Genomic DNA, 23286 nt, shown 5'->3' with positions numbered 1-23286 from the left:
TAAAAAAAAAAAAATGTTATCTGTACAAAGTATTTTCAGGTTCCCCAAATCCTAGAGATTTCAAAGCCACAACAGCCACAATTAGGATATACAGTTAACATTTTACAAAGGTACTTTTAAGTGTACATGGAAAAAAAATACTCAATTCCATGACTCAAAATGTGAAAAATCAAAAGTTAACTGAACACAGATGCTTTATTCATGCAATGAGGGTTTAAAAATAATGGGGAAATAGTCCTAACAAATACAATGTAGATTTCAGCGTGTGTGACAGTTTGATTTCCTATTCTCTTGCTGCTAAGCTATTAACTTCTAAGTAAATTCGAAGTGGATTTTCTAAGTTAAAAGAGCAATAGAAATAAACGTGCTGTCAAGCTGAAAGAATGCAAAGGTTGAGGGGCTCCTGGGTGGCTCAGTCGTTAAGCGGCTGCCTTCAGCTCAGGTCAGGATCCCAGGGTCCTGGGATGGAGCCCTGCCTTGGGCTCCCTGCTCAGTGAGAAGCCTGCTTCTCCCTCTCCCACTCCCCCTCCCTTGTGTTCCCTCTCTCCCTGTCTCTCTCTCTGTCAAATAAACAAAATCTTTTAAAAAAAGAAAAAAGAATGCAAAGGTTGATTTTTGAGTTTGAGTTTGAAGAAAAAAGTTACTAAAGTATTTATGTAACATCATTTTGAAGCCAAGAAAGGGGAGGAAATGCTCAGGCTTGAACAAGATTTGGGGGGTAGGAGATGTTAAGGCCCTGAAAACAAAAATGTCTTTTTTTTTTTTTAAGATTTTATTTATTTATTTGACAGAGAGAGATTACAAGTAGGCAGAGAGGCAGGCAGAGAGAGAGAGGAGGAAGCAGGCTCCCTGCTGAGCAGAGAGCCTGATGCGGGACTCGATCCCAGGACCCTGAGATCATGACCCGAGCCAAAGGCAGTGGCTTAACCCACTGAGCCACCCAGGCGCCCTGAAAACAAAAATGTCTTAATGAACAATGAAACATTTGGTACATTTTAGGCAGCAATAGATAATGAACTCTATTAACAAGATCATTTTCCAGGGAATTCCTGTATCTATAAACATTCTGTTGTTTTGTTTTAAGAATGATGTGATATCTGGAATTTGATTCAGAAATCAGTACAGTATAGGTAATAGGTGAAACAAGTTTGGCAAGGTATTAATCACTGTTGAAGCTGGGTGATGAAAATCATGGGGTTCAATTATATTATCTCTATACTTTTGTATATGCTTAAATTTACCCTATTAAAAAGTTTAACAAACAACCATAATGTAAACTTTTATTTAAAGAATTCAAAGTTTCCTCATTTCATCTTTTCAATCAAATATTACTAGATTATCTGATCATCAAAATTAATTCTTCTGAGTACCAATATAAAGGTTTTTCCCCCTAGATTTTTCTCTGTTGTAACACTGAGCAAACAAACTATTGGGAAAGGGAAGACTTTCAGAGAATTACATACAATAATTAAGCAATGGTGCTAGTAAATCCAAGTCACTAAAACTTTGACATAAAGCTTAAAGGCAAATTGAAAAAAGCAAGTAGGGTAGTGAAGTAATGTCACCTACCTTCCACAATGGACACTTGAACAAGTCAAACAGACCCAGGGGCTTTTGTTGGAGCGGCACACTAATAAAAAGAAAAATACACAATATACCAATTGTATCATGTTACTTCCCAGTTTCTCCCCTAATCTGTAATATCATATCCTGTGATTAAGTTATAAATTCCATGGCTGCTTAGGTGTACTGAAATCACAAATCTCTGCTTTGTGAGTGCATTTACACAGAAAGGCTGCCTAATTAAAGTTATATTAAAAGAACTGAAATGCATGTCCACAACGGCTGCTCATTTTAATTGTTGGCTCAACTCAAATACTTCAACCACAAGTTAAACACATACACACTTTTTTCTTTTATTACTTATTTCTTTTTGCCATGGTCTCCAACAAGCTAATGACAGTCTATTTTCTCTTAAAAACATTTTTTTAAGTCGAATTTTTTAATCACACGTCTTTGCCAGGCAGATTATATACTATTATAAATGACAACTTTTTCAGTTTACTTAATGAGAGGCATAACCTAAAGATACAATTAGGAAAACTAAATCCAGTTCTTCCCAAATTTACGTCTTGCTTGCATGAAATACAATTCTAAATTTGACAACTGCATTTAATTCTTGCTGAGGATATAACCAAGACATTAATTATTTTAGTTTTAGTATTACAGGGATGAGGCAGATAAGAAAGGAATGAAAACTTAAAAAATATTGATTATAATTCTGCTTGCAGTTTACTCATTCAACCTAAAAAAAAAGCCCAATAAATATAGGAATGATTTTCAAAAGGGAAGGGACATAAAAATCACCTGAAAAGCTATTTCAAAACATGTATGTTCTACTCAGGCAAGATATCTACATTGGGATCGGGACAGAGGACAAAGAACATGTGTATTTTGGGAAAAGTAGCTTCCCCAGTGACTACCTAATACAACGCCCTAAGAACCACAAGTCCACATATGAGGGGTATGGGAGAGGCACCACAACACAACCATAAATTCAGGAGTATAATAAATTCACTACCTGGCATGTAGTATGTGCTCAATAAACACTTGTTGAAATTTCAAATTTCCTAGTTTCCTAGTTTAAGACACCAAGCTCTTCCAAGTTCTGGTCCCTACTATACTGCTCTTGCCTTACAGGCCTTTCTCCCTGTAAGAAAAATTAACCAAAATTGGAAATAAGGTTCATCAAGAACTGTAAGCCCTTTTAATGTATAATGAAACATTGTTTAATAGGTCCTCCCAAATATATTTAATTATAGTTTGATCTGCTGTTTACCTTTGATTAGGACCCAAATTCTATGAAGTTAATAGGTTTTTGGGTTTTTTTTACAGATTTTTATTTGGTAGAGATAATATCTCTCCAGCACCCTCCAAAGGTAATGGTTTTACCACCCAGTAGGTCATTAACCAATTTTATATTGAGTTTATTCATTTCAATGTTCTTTCTTCAATACCTGCATTCACTCAATTCCTCATATGCTTTTAGAATCAGCTTTAACATCCTGCTGGTTTCCTCATTAATGAGTTAAATAAATCTCTGACATACATTCATTCTGTATTTGTCTGGGAGGGAAGAGGTGGGCAAGAAAAACTAGGAAAGCACAATGATCCACAGCCCAAGAGATGCTGCCTGTCTGGCCAGCGAAGGGCCCTATTTATTTTTATTTTTATTTTTTTTTGACAGAGAGGTCACAAGTAGGCAGAGAGGCAGGCAGAGAGAGAGAGAGAGAGGGAAGCAGGCTTCCTGCCGAGCAGAGAGCCCAATATGGGGCTCCATCCCAGAACCCTGGGATCATGACCTGAGCCGAAGGCAGAGGCTTTAACCCACTGAGCCACCCAGGCGCCCCTCTAACTATTTTTGAATATGAAAATTGCATGGTAAAATTCCCTTCTGGCAAGCCAGGGTCCTACCTGTCCTTAGTATATTCACACATTTACATTAACTGCCGGAGTCATCCTGAAGGCATTTGAGTTTTTTACTCAATTGGGTCCAGTTTTATTATATTTGCATGTAAGCTACATGACTGAAAGGCTAAGAACACCTTCCAAACTGCTAAAAACAATTATTATAAGCAGGTACAAGAAAAGACCATATGTGAGAGGAGACTGTTGGCTTTTTATTTGTACACCCCTGTGGTATTTGACTTATACTAACAAGAATGTGATTTTTTTTACAGAGGAGCACAGAGGAAGGGAAGGAAAAATAAAACAAGACAAAATCACAGAGGGAGACAAAACATAGCAGACTCTTAATCATAGGAAACAAACTAAAGGTTGCAGGTGGTGCACATTAAGGAGGGCATGTGATGTAATGAGAACTGGGTATTATAAAAGATTATGAATCACTGACCTCTACCTCTGAGACCAGTAATACATTATATGTTAATTAACTAAATTAATGAATTGAATTAAAAGTTTTAAAGAAATATAATGTTTTATAGTTTAAAAAGAAAGTTCTATAAAGTATATTTAAAAAAATAAATTAGAGGGCGCCTGGGTGGCTCAGTGGGTTGGGCCGCTGCCTTCGGCTCAGGTCATGATCTCCGGGTCCTGGGCTCAAGTCCTGCATCGGGCTCTCTGCTCAGGAGGGAGCCCGCTTCCTCCTCTCTCTCTCTCTCTTCCTGCCTCTCTGCCTACTGTGATCTCTGTCAAATAAATAAATAAAATCTTTTTAAAAATAAATAAATAAATAAATAAGAACACATTTTATTTGAAATAGGTATTCACAGTTTGAGATAATTTGGAGGACTGAAAAGAATATTATTGTTTTGTTTCTCCAACAAATCTTTTTTTCTCTAAGGAACGCCATAATTCAATCTGGAAAAAAAAGCTGTTGAAGTTTAATATTAACCTGAAATAAAAAATTACATTACAATAGTAATTTAGGTTCAAGTTTTTAACTATCTAGAGTTTGTTTTCATTTTAATTAAGGAAGATTTTTTTTCCTCCTTTAAATGAGAAAAAGAAAATCTAGAGCAAAATCACTACTACTTTGGTGTGTTTTCTACCAAGTGTTCTTTTGTTCCCCCTTATAGTTAGAAAAATACAACACATACCACATACAATTTCATGATCTAATTTCTCCACTACCAATATATTATTTTTTAAAAGATTTTATTTACTTACTTATTTGAAATAGAGGAAAAAGAGAGAGCAAGCACTAGTGGGGGCAGAGAAAGAGGGAAGAGAATCTCTACTGAGCAGAGAGCCCAATGCAGCTAGATGCTAAGCTCAGTCCCACGACCCCAAGATCATGACCTGAGCTGAAGGCAGATGTTCAATCAACTGAGCCACCTAGGAGTCCCTCCACTGTCAGTATATTAAATGCATTTCTGCATGTTATTGAATTTAGAACAGTGTACTCTATATTTAGTCTTATAATATCTCAGTTGCCTCAAAAAGTTTGATTAATTTTTAATTTCTCAATTTCAAATTTTAAAATGGCACCGTGAGGCTGAGGGGAGAAAAAATTGGGGAATAATGGCTTGATAGGTATAGGGTTTATTTGGGGATGATGAAAGTGTCTTACAACTAGACAGAGGTGGTTGTAGATGTACTAAATGCCACTGAACTGTCCACTTGAAAATGGTTAATTTTATGTTTTATGAATTTTACTTCAATAAAATAAGTAGTTAAATGAACAGGTACTTTAGACAGGCATGAAAAAAGAGAGTAAAAGGGAAAAAGTACTGACTTTTAAAAACATGCAAACAAGTGACTGCGCCTTTTAGTAAATCTCAAAAGTTCCCTTTCTGAGTTAAGAAACCGGACTTCTTCTATCATGAATATTTATAATAAGAAAGTTAAAAATATGTGATAGGACAGTTGGTCTTGGCTATTTAAATGACAGTACTTTCTGAGAGCTTAATACTTTTAATACCAGAAAGACATGTGAAAGCTAAAAAGCTACATAGAATAGGATATGATACATAGAATAGGGTATAATGAGGCATTCTGAAGCCACTTAATTGTACTGCATTGGGGAATATTCACCTTATTCAAATTAAGAACCTTTGATGTACTCAAAACAATATAAAATAGGATGAAAAATATTGGCTTTATTCAGTTATTGTTAATATTCAATTATTGTTAAGAACAGAACAGGGCAGGGTGCCTGGGTGGCTCAGTGGGTTAAGCCTCTGCCTTTGGCTCAGGTCATGATCTCAGGGTCCTGGGATCGAGCCCCACCTCGGCTCTCTGCTCAGTGGGGAGCCGGTTTCCTTCTCTCTGCCTGCCTCTCTCCCTACTTGTGATCTCTCTCTGTCAAATAAATAATTAAAATCTTAAAGAAAAAAAAAGAACAGAACAGGACATAACATGAATAAAAGACTATCATAAATAATCTTAAAATTATTCATTTTATCACCTAAGGGGCACTCTCTTATAAAAGGTAGTCTCAATTTATACGAAGATGAGTTTCAAAGGTTTATCTGTAGGATGAACATATTTCCCATGGAAACAGCATTAGAGGTTTCCAGGCTCTTCTATAAAACTCTATGTAAACTGTAACGTAACTAACTAAAATGTATAGCTGACCCTGGAACAATGGAGGGTTTAGGAGTCCCAACCCCCGCAGAGTTAAAAATCCACATATAACTTCTGACTCCCCCAAAACTCAACTACTAATAGCCTGTTGTTGACCAGAAGATTTACTGATAACATAAATAGTCCATTGATACATATTTTGTATGTTATATGTATTAGATATCATATTCTTAGAATATAGTAAGCTAGAGAAAAGAAGATATTAGGAAAATCCTAAGGAAAAGAAAATACATTTACAGTATTGCACTATATTAATTGAAAAAAATCCACATATAAGTAGACCCATATAGTTCAAATCTGTATTAAGGGTCAACTGTGTATATGTATTTTTTTTAAAACCACACATGGTCAATAAAAATGTTTTTAAGCTTTCCGGTAAAATATAAAAATATTAAGCTGAAGGTTTTTTTGTGTTTTTTTTTAATGTTAAATGTTAGAACTTGACAGAAAGAATTATAAGGATGGGAACTTAGAGAAGTTCAAAAAGATAAGTCTAGGGGCACCCGGGTGGCTCAGTCATTAACCGTCTGCCTTCAGCTCAGGTCATAATCCCAGGGTCCTAGATGGAGCCCTGCATTGGGCTTTCTGCTCAGTGGGAAGCCTGCTTCTCCTTCTCCCACTCCCCCTGGTTGTGTTCCTTCTCTCTCTCTGTCAAATAAATAAATAAAATCTTTAAAGAAAAAAAAGGTAAGTCTAAGAACTTATTAGGGCTCTTTTTATTAGACTTAATCACACTTCAAGGTGATGGTCACAGCAAGAAAGCTGGGCAGTGTATTTCTCATACTGTTACACTTGGCCACAACAGGATCACTGGATCTCATAAACAGAGTTTTGCCTTTTACTTAGAATATGTTGCCAAAGTTACTCTTTTTTCCAGCAATCTCTCCCATTTGCTTTGATTCTTCCAACCACAAACTCAGTGTCCCTTTTCTAAGCTCAGGCATCTCAGCCCAGAAGTTGGTACTAACTAGGCTCCTTCTACTCTCCTCCTTCTGCTATGGCCTTAGAACCATCCTCTGGCCCTGTTCTCACCTCAGCCACCAGGTCTGCAATTTGGCAACAGGGCCTTTTTGGAGGAAGAGGAGAGTCTTGATCCTCTCCTGAACTAGAGCCCACCTTTGAGAAGGTAGAGACAGTAACACATATGGTGGGCAGGGGAGAGAGATGGAAGAGCACCAGCCTCTAAATCATGCTAATGCCATGAATTCCTCCTAAAGTCCCTAAAGCTTTAACTCGCCTAGAAACCAGGAAGTGAGAATTGACAGGGCACAGAGGTAGAGGGAAGGTATCCAAATGATCTACAGACCAAAGTGGTTTTATTCCTTACTATTTTTCTAAAAGGAATGGCAGTATACTCCTTTTATCAAGAGATAAGAAAGACTGCAAACTAGGGAATCTGTGTGTACCAGGGCCTATTTACACACAGATGTTTTCACGTTGCGTTCAAAAGACAAAGAGTTCATAGGAGAAAACAGCATCTACACTTTCCACCTAACCACTAGTCTTCAATCCCCTTATTATTCATTAAGAATCTAACAATATAGAGTACATTTGATATGTAAAGCCTATCAACATCTCTCCTGGAATTCTTTTTTTAATAAATTAATTTATTTTTGAGAGGAAGAGAGGGAGAAAACATGCACAAGCAGGAAGAGGAGCAGAGGGAGAGAGAGAATCTCAAGCAGACTCCAGAGTCCCATGAGAGGCTTGATCTCATGACCCTGAGATCATGATCTCAAAAACCAAGAGTTGGACTCTCAACTGACTGAGCCACCCAGGCGCCTCTCTCTTGAAATTATAAAGTTTTGTTTCTTACCAAACATCAAGCACCAATGCTTATGACACAACTTAGTCAGTGCCTCTACACACAAAATAGTTCAAGCATACAGCACTGACACACAAGCCACTTACAGTGCATCCATTATTCAATTGTTGCTTCAACTGGTAGTGAGAGGCTCTTTATCTTCTTAAGAATTCAGAAAGGTGGGACGCCTGGGTGGCTCAGTTGGTTAAGCAGCTGCCTTCGGCTCAGGTCATGATCCCAGCGTCCTGGGATCGAGTCCCATATGGGGCTCCTTGCTCAGCAGGGAGCCTGCTTCTCCCTCTGCCTCTGCCTGCCATTCTGTCTGCCTGTGCTCGCTCTCTCTCCCTCTCTCTCTGATAAATAAATAAAATCTTTAAAAAAAAAAAAAAAAAGAATTCAGAAAGGTGAGGATCTGATGACCAAGATTCTAGTCCTGGCTCTACCACTACTAGCTATAGAACTGAGAACATCACTTCTCTTCTGGGTCTATTTCTTCATTGTAATATGAAGACTAGGCAATAAGCATATCCCCTCTAATCATATAATTCGTCAAAGAACATAAGGGATAAAATAAATGAAACAATAATGTCATCCTCCCCTACAGACAAACGTCTTCCAACTCCACTCTCCACTCTCCACTTAACAGAAGGATTAATTGCTAATGTAGTGTAATTTTCTAAACCAGTGATTTTCAGCTTTTTTTTTCCTGCCTTGAACCACTTGAGACAAACACATTCCCACCACATTGCCCATCAGTAGCAGCAACTCATCACAGCTGTGGGGATGGAAAGTGTGTGGAATCACTGAACAAACATGCTGCTATGACAGTAAAACTCAGAACATCACTCCCTCAACACATACAAAATTTTTAAAGCTCAACACTCTAAAACTATTACCAAGCCATAAGAAAACATTAATAATATAGTTTTGTTTTGTTTTTTTAAAGCAAGTTCATGGGGCATCTGGGTGGTTCAGTTGGTTAAGCATCTGCCTTCAGCTTAGGTCATGATCCAAGGGTCCTGTGATGGAGCCCCACATCGGGCTGCCTGCTCAGTGGGAAGCCTGCTTCTCCCTATCCCACTCCCTCTGCTTGTGCTCCCCATCTTGCTGTGTTCCTCTCTGTCAAATAAATAAGTAAAATCTTTAAAAAAAAAAAAAAAAGGCAAGTTCACTTTTATCTAGTTAATATTCATCCAAGACATATTATGGGCCAGGCACTATGGCAACCACTTCAAGAATATTACTTCATTTAATCCTCTAAAATCCAGTAAGGAATACACTATACTTTGGCCTGTTTTACAGATAAAGAAACTGAAGCAGAGACAAGTTATGTAACTTGCTAAGTTAGTAAGTGACAGAACTAGAAACCAAACTCTGTTTGAAGGCATGGACTGCTGTAAAGCAGTAAGTCCAGAAGGTTGTCATTTTTGTTTTAAAAAGATTTTATACTATGTGTTTCTGTGTGTATATTATATGCCTCTATATAAAATTTTTTAAAAGTCTGGAAGGATATATGGTAACTGTTAATGGTTATGTAAAAGGAATGGGTTGAGGGATTGGAGCCACATGGACCTACTTTCCACTACAGTGATTTTTTTCAGAAAACATTCCTTCTTTTATAATGAAAATTTAAATGGCTTATATTTAAAGATACTGGTATTATAAAGTTGTCTTAATGAAATAGACTTATTCTAAACTATTAACCACGAGTGGTAAGTTAAACCAAAATCCAAGATTTTTATAACTCTATGGGTTTGTAAAAATATAATCAGTGAAAAGAAAATTTTTGCAGCTCTTTTTCAAAACACACACACACACACACACGTATACACACACTACACAAAAGCATCAATAGCAAAAGTGTTATTCCTCTTAAAACTAGAGAATAGGGCAGTATTATCATAAAAATTCTATGAATATTTCAGTAAACATAAGTAGAATTATATTCTAGAACTAACCCAACTAATCCTCCAACTGAGATATTTTTAGAAATTTAAGAGCAAGGCACATAATCTTCTTTATACCATAAATATTATCTGAAGCATATGCTCACAAGCCTATTCCATGCTAAAAGTCCTGAAGTCTCTCCTATCTTCAACTTGAATCTTCTGAAATTACTGGGGAAAGAAGTAGGTAAAGTCAGATAAAGAGAGAGCAGGAACTGGGCCATAATATAGTCCAGAAAAGAAGAAATCCAGTTATCTTAAGCAACTGCCAAAGGTGCCAGAGCAGTCTGAATGGAACCAAACTCATTATCTGTCCCCCCCCCCCATCCTCCAGTGCTGATCATTCTGGGAATGGGCATTGGGTTCCCAAGGAACAGAGAAATAGGACAGTTCTCTTAAAAAGCAACAGGAGGTGCTCAGGGCCAAAGGAGTGAGCCAATGCAGACTTTGGGAGACTAAGCAGAGGTCCAAATACTGGAGGAGGAGGAGACCAAGCATGAGCACCAAATGCAAAGAGGACAGAAATGGCAGGTTGGGACTCAAGGCCAGGATCACAGAACCAAGAGTTTAGGGACAAGGCAGGAAAGGCAATGATGAAGCAAAGCTTATCTTGGTCATCTTTCCACTTTGCCCATTAAAACCTTTTCCACCTTCTGGCAGCTCTTTCCTGCCTCACTTCCATTCTTACTCAAGATTTAGGGGCACCTGAGTTGCTCAGTGGGTTAAGCCTCTGCCTTCGGCTCAGGTCATGGTCTCAAGGTTCTGGGATTGAGCCCCCCCCTCCACTGGGCTCTCTGCTCAGCAGGAAGCCTGCTTTCCCCTCTCCCTTTGCTTGTCTCTCTGCCTACTTGTGATCTCTTTCAAATAAATAAAATCTTAAAAAAAAAAAAAAAAAGACTTAGCAATCCATAAATGTCTTTCTGAATCATTAAATAAGTAAATTGTTCTCTGGTAAAGTCACAATTCAATATTTCTCAAATCATTCTCTCCTTTCTGTTTAGCAGCCCTGTAACAGATTAAAGATAGCCACAAAGTTTTTGACACTACTCCCATCAAGAAGTAGATCTGTGTCCTCATTCTTTGAATTTGGCAGGCTCTGTAGTTGCCCTGACCAACTGAGTAAGACAGAAGTGACTCCGTATTCATTTGCAGGACTAGGCCTTAAGAATTTGGCAGCTTGGGCGCCTGGGTGGCTCAGTGGGTTAAGCCGCTGCCTTCGGCTCAGGTCATGATCTCAGGGTCCTGGGATCGAGTCCCGCATCGGGCTCTCTGCTCAGCAGGGAGCCTGCTTCCTCCTCTCTCTCTGCCTGCCTCTCTGCCTACTTGTGATCTCTGTCTGTCAAATAAATAAATAAAAAGTCTTTAAAAAAAAAAAAAAAAAAAAAAGAATTTGGCAGCTTCCTTTCGCTATTACTTGGAATGCTTACTCTTGGAAAAGCTAGCCACCATCTAAGGAGTTTGATCACCCAACATACTGTGAGAAACCCAAACCACATGGGTAGACCTTGGAGAATATGACACCATGGCATGGGAGGACTGGGAAAGGGAGAGCACAGAAGCAGCAGACATGCAGGTTACTAAGCCATCTTGGTAGAAGACGCTCCAGCCCCGGTACTCCAGCAGATGCAACACCAGCCAAGTTCTTCCTGAGGTATGATCCACAAAATCAGAAGCAAAGTAAAATGGTTGTTATAAGCTACTAAGATGTGGGATAGTTTGTTATACAGCAGTAGATAATCAGAAGACCACTTATAGAAAGAAGGGTATCAGTGATAGAGCAACCATCATTCACACCTGCCAAACTCACTGAAATGATTAACACTCTTGTTTAACAGAAGTGAGGATGGGAGCCTCCAAGAGGTTCCACCCATAAGAATCAAAACTATGCAAGGGCTAGACTATCCCTCTGCAACAGAAGTAGTAAGAAAGTAAAAGAAAGTAAGAAAGTAAAAGTAAAAAGTGGCCTATCATAACTAAGCTGCCATCATCTTTGGGACTGGATCTTTCTGTATCCTTCCAATATTTTTTTTCCTTCTAATATTTTAATAACTCAAATCCAGATGTACTGTCACTACTATAAGGCAACCTAATTATTTCTTTAGCACTCCTAATGTTGCCCTGTATTATAAAAACAACCTTCAAAATCTCAAAAAAACCACTATTTCCATAGCAACCCCAAATTCTGAATAAAGATCCTTAAGAAAGTGTCATTGGCACCCGCAAGAATTCCTTTTCTCTCCTTTAAAGCTACCAAGCCTAGCCTTCATACCTTTTCCCTCTCTGGATTATGTTCTCTAAAAAGCATTCTGGGAAACCTCAGATTTTACTAAAGGTTCGATTTGAAAAACTGAACAGTTATGAATTGAGAACATCCTACTTCATTTCTGTTTCCAATTCTGTCTTTGCTCTGAGTTCTGACATACTCCTGAGCCAGCCTGACTTGATCCCTGTCTCACACAGCAATGTCTGATCCCAGGCCTCTGTAGTTGGAATCAAGAGCCCACATGCTAATAACCAGAATCCCAAGATTTCCAAGGAAGTGCTCACATTTTTCTCTTAAAGTTCTCATAAAACTGTTGCACAGCCAGCCCAGAAAGAGGAAGAGAGGGAAGGACACAATGACCAGAATTCTACTCCAGATCATCTGGTGAACTAGGCAGAGGCCTTAATCACCTGCCCTTGACTCTTGCCGAAAGAAATCTTCCTTCTCTCTCTCTCTCTCTCTTTTTTTTTTTTTTTTTAAGATTTTACTTACTTATTTGACAGACTGTGAGAAAGAGGGAACACAAGCAGGGGAAGTGGGAGAAGGAAAACCAGACCTCCTGCTGAGCAGAGAGCCCAATGCAGGGCTCTATCATAGGACCCCAGGATCATGACCTGAGCCAAAGGCAGATGCTTAATGACTGAGTGACCCAGGCACCCCAAGAAATCTTCCTTCTTTAACATAAAAATGTACCAAATGACTAGGTTACCCTCATAAGGATGTAACTGTTACTATACAGACTCAAAATAAACATGTTAGAGGTCATGTGATATAATGAAGCAAGCATGGGCTTCAGGACCAGCGATTTTAAATTTACCTTCTCGCTTGGGACGCCTGGGTGGCTCAGTTGGTTAAGCAGCTGCCTTCAGCTCAGGTCATGATCCCAGCGTCCTGGGATCGAGTCCCACATCGGGCTCCTTGCTCCGCAGGGAGCCTGCTTCTCCCTCTGACTCTGCCTTCCACTCTGTCTGCCTATGCTCGCTCTCGCTCACTCTCTCTCTGACAAATAAATAAATAAAATCTTTAAAAAAAAAAAATAAAAAAAAAAAATAAAATAAATTTACCTTCTCGCTCTACCAGTTTTATTCTATGACCTACAGGAGCTGGTTCCAGAGCCAGCTTCCTCATCTGTAATACAGGGCAAATACCACCTCTACCTCACATGGCTGTGTTAATGATTTCATGAGACAAAAGATATAGAGTGCACAGCAAAGGGCCTAACAAACAGAAAGCACCAGTGATGGTCAGTTCCTTTCCATTAAAAACACATTAGAAAGAATAAAATGGTTGGCAGGGGTCAATTCTGGTTGCTGCAATTATATCTAACAGTTAACGTATGGCCACATATACCATGACTACTAATTCTCAAAAAATTTTTTCTCTTAGTTTACACCCACTAAAAGGAACTTCAGCTAACAATTCCTTTGCCTAGAAGAATTTCATATACATAAGTCACATTAAAGTTAAAACTCAGAAACTCCTCCTATATCTGACCTAAAATTAAATTACATTCAAAACATCAAGTGAATCAGATAAAATACTCAATCCTGATATGCTTATTTCAAAATTTGACTGAACTACTAAACCACCTTCATGTCAGAATCATTAAACTTTATACACCTAATGTAAAATAAATATATTTAGAAAGCAAATACAGTTCGGGTGTACATTCTGAGAGATGTGCAAAAAGGTTTAGACAACTTAGGAAGATGTTACTCAGATAAAATATTTAAGTACAGAGACAACTTAAGTATCAAAATCATACTGAAAAATACTGAACTCAGAGGTATTCATAACAGAGATTAAACCCTGATTTACCGGGGCACCTGGGTGGCTCAGTGGGTTAAAGCCTCTGCCTTCGCTCGGGTCATGGTCCCAGGGTCCTGGGATCAAGCCCCGCATCAGGTTTGATTTAATAAAAATAAAAATAAACCCTGATTTACCAATCTAACCACGCAAAACATACCTTGAGTAAACCAACACCCAATACAATGTGCTAGACCAAAGTCATTTAAAATATTTTTTAACTTTGAAGTACAGTTGACACACAATTAGTTTCGTGTCTTGTTACATTAGTTTTAAGGTATACAACAGTGATTGGACAACTCTATACCTTATGCTATGCTCACAAGTGTAGCTACCATCTGCCATCGTACAACACTGTTACAACACCACTGTGTATTCCCTATGCTGTACCTTTCACTCCCATGACTTAAACATTCCATAACTAGAACCTGTACCTCCCACTCCTGCTCACCCATTTTGCCAGTCTCTCCACCCCTCCCTTCTGGCAACCACCTGTCTGTTCTCTGTTTATAGGTCTGTTTCTGCTTTGTTTTTTAGATTCCATATGAGTGAAATCATATGGTATTTGTCTTTCTCTGATTTATTTCACTTAGCATTATACCCTCTAGGTCCATTATGTTGTTGCAAATGCTAAGATCTCATTCTTTTTTATGGTTGAGTGATATTCCAGTGTGTATATGTGTGTGTGTGTGTGTGTGTGTCTCCCAGTTCTTTTTTTTTTTTTTGAGAGAGAGAGAGAGAGAGAGAGAAGCAGACTCCCTGCTGAGCAGGAAGCCTGGTGTGGGGCTCGATCTCTGGACCCTGAGATTATGATCTGAGCCAAAGGCAGGTGCTTAACTGATTGCGCCAACCTGGCACCCCTCTCCCACATCTTCTTTATCCATTCATCTGTCGATCAACACTTGAGTTCCTTCCTTATCTTGGCTATTATAAATAACACTACAATAAACATAAGGATGCATATATCTTTTCTGAATTGGAGTTTTCATTTTCTTTAGGTAAACAAACATTTAAAAATTTCTAATTCTTGTTTTAGCAAAGAAGAAAAAAGGAATCATTTCAACTCATATCAGATTAAATATAAGGTAATCAGCTTATTTCTATTAACCAGTAGCTCAAAATTCAATTCCTCTTTATCCACCTTACTACCAGATTCTCTTTAAGAAGCAATGTCCTTGGCTCTTAGCCTACTTTTCCAACCTTTTCCATGTCAAGACATGCACAGAAAATGATAACATCTGTATGGCACACGCACACAAATTCAAAAGGCTTCCCAGGACCATAAGTAGGATCCCCTTGGAGGCTACAGCCACCCTTGGGCTGAGGGAATCCTTATCTTAATACATGTATAATTCATTCCTGGTCCCTCTGACGAGAAGTTGTGCTAGCCGATCTTTTACATGGTTATCTACCAATGTAGGAGGAGGTCTCCCTTCTGCCGTGATGCCCACTTATTAGAACAAACTGGAAGTTCTCAACCACCTGAGAGAGCCAGCAGCATTTCCTGGGAATCCAATTTACCATTCCTCTGAAGATCTTAAGCTTATAATATTGACTAATGCTCTAAGATCTGTCAGAGAAAACAGATGGCCCATATCCCCATTTCTACCCTGTGTATAACTGTCTTGTCCTACTGCAGTTCTGTGACTGCAGGGAGCAGCCAGTCAGCAGCACAACATGAAGGAACCTAACATGAATTAAATTAAGAAAGATGTCCCAGAAAATAGTTCAGTCTGAGTACTCAGATGGTAAAACAGCACTGATTAGTATATATAAGGAGCAATCAGTTGTTAAAATGAAAATAGACCCAGAACATATCTTATTAGCTACTATGTACTGACTAAAAATGCTTTCAAGGCCACTTCTAGCTCTCTGATTTCAAGGTTTCCCAGACAGAAAAATAATTACATTAAAATATTTCCCTTCAACAGTCTTAAGTACATTTGTAAGACCACAGCAGATGGGAAGACAGGAGCAGGCAGGCAAATAGGTTGAAGTATTATTATAAAAACACTTAAACATTATTGCTCATACAACTAAGAAGTTAAAACTTTCAATCTTTCCTGTAGATACTCCTAATACAAAAATACATTTGTACAAGGCTATTAGTTGCAGCATTATTTGTAAATGTAAAATACTGGAAACAACCTAAAATAAAGGATCCAAAACATAGGAGAATGGTTGAATTCACTGTGACACATTCACAAATAGAGTGCTATGAAGCTATTAAAAAATAAGGAAAATTTATACAAACATAGAGTGATATACAGGATACACTGATAAATGAAAGAGGCAAAGTCCAAAAATATATAATTAGTCTGCTACCTTTTTAGAGAGAAAGATAAGAACATAGGAAGAATAAATCAGAATAATTGTCTACAAGAGTGGGTGGCAGTGAGTGAAAGGAATGGGTAGTAAACTTCTCAGTATAGTTTTAGCTTCTGGAACTATGCTAATGTTTTAAGCACTCAAAAAGGAAAACAAGAATCATTAAGGAAGAGGTGGAAAAAAATCCAAAATGGAAATCAAACACAAATGAACCCAACTATATGCCAAATAAATAAGTGTATTAAAAGATGGAGGGAAAGTAATTCAAATGACTTTTGAACATAATACTTTACATATTGTCAGTACATAGACAAAAAGAACCCTAAACAAATACTGAACTCTAGTTCAAGGAGGTTTCCTTTACAATGGTATGGGTTAGCATTTCTGGAATTACTTTCTCTGATTATGGCACAGAGCAAATGAGTACATATGCTGAGGATAATGGGACCCAGATTTTCAATGTAGGAGAAGAGCATTACAAATAATAAAAGGGGCAAGACCAGACCTGTGATGCTGAATTGGAATTATAAGTATTAATATAATCTCTCTCTCTCTCTCTCTCTCACACACACACACACACAGACATGTGTATTTATTTATATTTCTTAGCTCTTATCTGCTAAGAGATCTTAATTTGCAAACATTATTCCCCACTAAACAGAATAAGGGATACTTGGAAAAATGGCTGATTCCAAGGCTGGGGTATGCTGAGTACAAGATGAGCCTGGAGTATCTTGTGTCCAAAAGAAAGAGCTCAAAGGACAATAGGGACATGTCCAAATTCCAGCTTAGGTCACTCCGGAGCACCAGCCAAAGCTATGATAATTCGGGCCTCAAAATAATAATGATATCAAAGAATAAAATAAATATCTGTGAGTCCATACTAATACCATAAATGAATAAACAAATAAGTGGGAGGGAAAGGAAAGCTCTTCTTTACAGAATACTAATATATTTAGAAAAAATGCAAGTTAAAAATTCAACATCTTAAAAAAAATTTCAACTTCTTGCAACTATCCTAGTAATAAGTGATTCAGTCAAGAATCATCAATGATGGGCGCCTGGGTGGCTCAGTGGGTTAAATCCTCTGCCTTCGGCTCGGGTCATGATCCCAGGGTTCTGGGATCGAGTCCCGCATCGGGCTCTCTGCTCCACGGGGAGCCTGCTTCCTCCTCTCTCTGCCTGCCTCTCTGCTTACTTGTGATTTCTCTCTGTCAAAAAAAAAAAAAAAAAAGAATCATCAATGGTTGTTAAGTTTTTGGGTGAAAGCCTGGTGAGGAACAGGATGTATACACAAAATCTCAAAGTACCTCTCACAAGATACTTACTAATAGCAAAGGGAAAAATAGTAACTTTACAGTGGAATAACCTTGCAAATATTACCTTAATATTTGAAGTTAACATCGCCAAAAACGAGACAAACCAACCTCATAAACCTCTTAATATGATGCCCTGAGAAGACACAACATTACTTTTGTAGTATTCCTACCAAAAAAAAAAAAAAAAAAAAAATGCATGACCTGAATCAAATCAGGAGGAAACTTCAGAAGAACTCAAAATGAAGTATGCTTTATAAAAATAACTGGCCTGTGTTCTTTAAAAAATACCACAATCTCGGGGGCATCTGGGTGGCTCAGTTGGTTTAAAGTGGGACTCCTGATTTCAGCTGAGGTCACGATCTCAGGGTCCTAGGATGGAGCCCGAGGAAGGGCTCAGCAGGGAGTCTGCTTCCCTCCCCCTCCCTCTGCCCCTCCTCCAGTTCATGTGTGTGCCTGGTCTCTCTCTCAAATAAATTCTAAAAAAAATTTTAAAAATGAATTTAAGAATACCATGATGTGAAAGAGAAAAACCAAGGAACTCTTCCAGATTAAAGAAGTCTAAACCATTATGACAACAAAATGAAATGCATGATCCTGGATTAGATCTGGTGGAGGTAGGCAGCTGTAACACAAAGGGGAAACTGCTATAAAGGAAATATATAACACTATTGGGACAACTGGAAAAATCTGAATATGGAACATGCATTAACTAATACTACTCTATCAGTATTAAATGTCTGACATTGATCAATATCCTATGTTTACTGAAAAGAAACCCCTTGTTCTTGGGGGAAAAAAACAAGTATTTATGGAAAAGGAGTACTTTACCTGCAAATTACTCAGGAAGAAAATACATAAAGTGAGGATGTGTACATAAATGATAACAAAAATGGGGCAAAATATTAACAACTGGTCAATCTAGGTAAAGACTCTTAGCTATAGAGAATAAACTGATGGTGACAAGAGGGGAGGTTGGTGGGGGGATGGGTTAAATAAGTGATGGGGATTAAGGAATGCACTTGTGATGAACACCGGTTGTAGTACAAAAATGATGAATCACTAAATTCTACACCTGAAGCGAGTATTACACTGAATGTTAACTAACTGGAATTTAAATAAAAACTTGTGGAAAAGAAGAGTAGATGGGAGTTCTTTGTACTGTTCTTAGCAATGGTTCTTTAAGTACGGAATTGTATCAAAATAAAAAGTTGAGATTAAAAAAGTTTTATTCTTTATTTCTAATTAAAAACTTTTTTAAAAAAACAAAACACAAAGGAAAAGTTTAAATTATCAATGTGTAGAGGCAAACAGTTTTATGAACCCAGCATTAACTCCACTAAATTGATGGATAATGAACTAATACAGTAAAAATATTACAACATATTAATTACAGTAGTCCAAATGGCCTTACAACTGCATTTCTTTTACATATCCAAAGTCTGGCGTGTGATTTGGCTTCCTAAACAGATTCAAACCCTCTGGTTTACCTACTCTTTCTGCTGACTCTGATAAAAGCAACACTATTTTGCTCTGTCCATAAGAGAAGGTAAATCTGAGTTTGCTCTTTTACTCAAATAGAGTAATGCAAAATTTCAGTTTTAAGGATTTGACTATCTGAATGTAACTAATTAGAACCATTTTTTATAGGACAACATGTCTTGTCCTAAAACTGATTTAAAATATTTCATTTAAAAATAGACACTAAGGGGGTGCCTGGGTGGCTCAGTGGGTTAAAGCCTCTGCCTTCAGCTCAGGTCATAATCCCAGGGTCCTGGGATTGAGCCCCACATCAGGCTCTCTGCTCAGCGGGGAACCTGCTTCCTCCTCTCTCTCTCTCTCTGCCTGCCTCTCTGTCTACTTGTAATCTCTGTCAAATAAATAAATAAATAAATAGATCTTTAAAAAAAAAAAAAAAAAAAAGACTAAGGGGTGCCTGGGTGGCTCAGTCAGTTCAGCACTGACTCTTGATTAATGGCTTAGGTAGTGATCTCAAAGCAGTGGAATTGAGCCCCAGGTCAGGCTTAGGGCTGGGTGTGGAGCCTGCTTGAGATTGATTCTGTCTCCCCATTTCCTTCTGCCCCTCACCCAACTCAATCCCCCCTCCCATATTCTCTCTCTCAAAAAAAAAAAAAAAAGAGACTTCAAATAAAACATGGCAAACCAACTTCTCTCTTATCTCCTCTCCTTTCTAACATCCATGAAAATGACAATAAAGGAATTAAACAGATACAAGGATAAAGAGAACATGTGAGGCAATCAAAGCACACGAGATTTCAACATGTTTTTGGAAGCCAGGAAGAAGTTAAAGGAGCAGCAATAATCTTGGTAGTGCAAAGGAGGTTACAACCTAACTGCCAGCAGAGAAGAATGCAGGTGGGAGGTGACTCTGGGCTTAGGGACACTGGGCAGAGCAGACAGCAAGGGGAAGGACAGGACTGAAAACAATGGATTTAAGGGCTGTAAGGAACAACTGAATCATGGAATTTCCTATACCCTGATGTCAGAACATCAGTGGGCAGGAGTACAGCTCCTAGAGGGAAGACTGAATAACTCAACAGAGCTAAAGAAGTTCTCATACAGGGCGCCTGGGTGGCTCAGTTGGTTGGACAACTGCTTTCAGCTCAGGTCATGATCCTGGAGTCCCGGGATCGAGTCCCGCATCAGGCTCCCAGCTCCATGGGGAGTCTGCTTCTCCCTCTGACCTTCTCCTTGCTCATGCTCTCTCTCACTGTCTCTCTCTCTCTCAAATAAATAAATAAAATCTTAAAAAAAAAAAAAGAAGTTCTCATACATCATACAGACATCTTCAGTGTTACCTCCAGTGAAGAAGACAGCCTTTTCTCCCATCTCACAGTGAAGCCCATGGACAGAGCTTTTTGGTGCCTCACTCATATGAAGACAGAAAAAGATAAAACAAATCCTTGAAAAAAACTCTAGTGTGAGAGAATAATTTTATTTTAAGATTTCATTTATTTATATGAAAGAGAGAGAGAGTGAGCACAAGCAGGATGAGGGCAGAGGGAGAAGGCTGTTCCCCACTGAGCAGAGAATTGATGACACAGGACTACTCAATCCCAGAACTCCAGAATCATGACCTGAGGCAAAGGCAGACACTTAACCAAGTAAGCCACCCAGGAGCCTGGAGAGAATCATTTTAAAAAGAAGAGGAAGGGGCACCTGGCTGGCTCAGTTGGCAGAATATGGGACTCTTGATCTCGGGGTCATTGAGTTTGAGCCCCACATCGGGTGTAGACACTGAAAACAAAATGAAACAAAAGAAAAAGAGGAATCCAGAGGAAGTAGAAACAATGCAGGAAGCACAGAAAAACTTTAAAACAAACAAACTGTAAAACCCTGGAGTGATAGGAAAAAATACTACAAAAACAATAGCAATGGGATATAGGAAGAAGCAATGATCAGAAAAATAAGCAAAAGTTCTTGAAAATTAAAAATATGATTAAATATCCAAATTCAATGGAAGGCGTGAGGAGGAAAAAAAATCAAGGAAATATCTCAGAACTAGAACCAAAAGGCAAAGAAATAAAAAGATAAGAAAATTGCAAGTTCTATCTAGGACACCTAACATTCAATTAATAGGAGTTCCAAAAAGAAAAAAGAACAAATTAAGAGATATAGTATGGAAAGATAAGTGTGGTATCAAACATAGAGACTGAAAGCCCCTTGAGTACCCATCACAATAGAAGAAAAACTACACATGCCAACACACATCACTTTGAGATTTCAGAAAGCTAAGGATAAGAAGAATATCCTAAAAGCTTCCAAGAGAAATAATAAAATGATATATATGAAGGCACAGTAATTAGAATGGCATCAGGTTTCTCAACAGCAATACTGGAAGCCTAAAAACAAAGGAACAACACTTTCATGTCTCTAAGAGAAAAATCTTGTCTAATATTCTATAGTTGTCAAGCAATCAAGTGCAAAATTAGAATAGAAGTGTCAGACTTGCATGGGGTCAAAAATGTGCCTCCTATTAGAAGGGAGTGGGATGATGTACTACAGCAAAACAGGCTAATAAATCAACAAAGAAAAAGACATGAGATACAAGAAATGAGAGATCGAATACAAGAGAACAGCAAGGGAATCAGAGGATAAAAACTGTCCAATAGGCCTAGAGAACGATTAGTTCAAACTGGAGGAAGAGGAGTCTGCAAAGGAGGTGTTGGGGGGAAAACAGCACTAAGAGATTGTCTATACACTTAAGTGCTTGGAAAATAATATTCATAGACATACAACAGATTTATAAGTATATTTAGGAGCAAATATGTAGAAGGTAAACTTTTTTAAAAAGGCAATTATTGGGGCACCTGACTGGCTCAGTTAGTAAAGCATGCGATTCTGGATATCTAGGGTTGTGAGTTTGAGCTCCACACTGAATGCAGAGATTACTCAAAAATAAGATCTTAAAAAAAATTAAAAATAAAAAGGTAATTATTAACTCAAGAAAAAATAAAATTCAAGAAAACGTAATCTCTATGTTAACCAAAACCTGTATTAGAGTTATAGTAAGAAATGGAAAAGGGAGAAGGGAGGATGGTACAAACACATTAATGTCCTCATTTACCACAGCAAGATGTGAAGGGATAAAGCCTAAAAGTGATAAATTTTAAAGAAATAAGAGTGTATTACTTAGAAGTTTACAGATATTGAGGCACTTGGGTGGCTCAGTCAGTTAAGCATCTACCTTTGGCTCAGGTCATGATCTCAGGATTCTAGGAGGGAACCCTGAACTGGGCTCCCTGCTCTGCAGGCAGTCTGCTTCTCCCTCTCCCTCTGCCCCTACCCTCCCACTAACGCTCTCTCTCTTGGGACGGCTGGGTGGCTCAGTTGGTTAAGCGGCTGCCTTCGGCTCAGGTCATGATCCCAGTCGCTTGGGATGGAGTCCCACATCGGGCTCCTTGCTGGGAAGGGAGCCTACTTCTCCCTCTGCCTCTGCCTGCCACTCTGTCTGCCTATGCTCGCTTGCTCTCTCTCTCTCCCTCTCTCTGTCTCTCTCTGACAAATAAATAAAATCTTAAAAAAAAAAAAATCCTCTCTCTCTTGCTTGCTCTCACTCACTCTCAAATAAATACATTAAATTAAGCCGGGTGGGATTATGGACATTGGGGAGGGTATGTGATTTGGTGAGTGCTGTGAAGTGTGTAAACCTGGTGATTCACAGACCTGGGGATAAAAATATATGTTTATAAAAAATATATGTTTATAAAAAATAAAAAATTTAAAAAAAAAAGGGCAAAAAAAAAAAAGTATACAGGTATTTACCTGCATAAGAGAGAAAAACTAAATAGACTTTAGTGTGGGTGGTTGTGGACAGTACGACTGAAGGTGAAGGGGTGGGAAATCGCTGCTGTGTTTTAAACGTTTTGATACTGGCGCACCAGGGTGGCTTAGTCAGTTAAGTATTTGCCTTCAGCTTAGGTCATGATCTTTAAAAAAAAGAAAATAAACTTTCTGATATGATCACTTAACTGAGTCTATGTATTACTTTTTGAAAACATCAATTAATCTTTTTTTTTTAAGATTTTTATTTATTTGAGAGAGAGAGAGCGAGCACAAGCAGGGGTGAGGAGGTAGGAAGAGGGAGAAGAAGCAGGCTTCTGGCTGAGCAGGGAGCCTGATGCAGGGCTCACTCCAGGATCCGGATTTTGACTTGAACTGAAGTCAGACACTTAACCCCACTGAGTCACCCAG

General features: G+C 38.3%; 1 protein-coding gene and 1 long non-coding RNA gene across 7 annotated transcripts in view; both read right to left on the bottom strand.

Moving 5' to 3' along the window:
* The window catches only part of USP3 (ubiquitin specific peptidase 3), a 107507-nt gene that overhangs the window by 72618 nt on the left and 11603 nt on the right, over positions 1–23286 (bottom strand). For 4 of the 6 annotated variants that reach the window (XM_059180738.1, XM_059180737.1, XM_059180742.1 and 1 more), the window contains one exon: positions 1570–1630. In XM_059180738.1, the coding sequence (XP_059036721.1) occupies positions 1570–1630 (61 nt within the window). Of the gene's footprint in view, positions 1–1569; positions 1631–2581; positions 2711–23286 lie in introns of those variants that run through there. The other 2 variants (XM_059180739.1, XM_059180740.1) reach the window with 1 other exon arrangement.
* LOC131835905 (uncharacterized) lies at positions 12583–19641 on the bottom strand. The gene is made up of 2 exons (XR_009355413.1): positions 13186–19641; positions 12583–12938 (listed from the first exon to the last, which is right to left on the bottom strand). It is a non-coding gene; the product is annotated as an uncharacterized LOC131835905 (long non-coding RNA).

The sequence above is a fragment of the Mustela lutreola genome, chromosome 7 (assembly GCF_030435805.1).
Source record: "Mustela lutreola isolate mMusLut2 chromosome 7, mMusLut2.pri, whole genome shotgun sequence".
NCBI lineage: Eukaryota > Metazoa > Chordata > Mammalia > Carnivora > Mustelidae > Mustela > Mustela lutreola.
The sequence above is the reverse complement of the archived record's forward strand: the minus strand, read 5'-3'. Positions and strand labels throughout refer to the sequence as shown.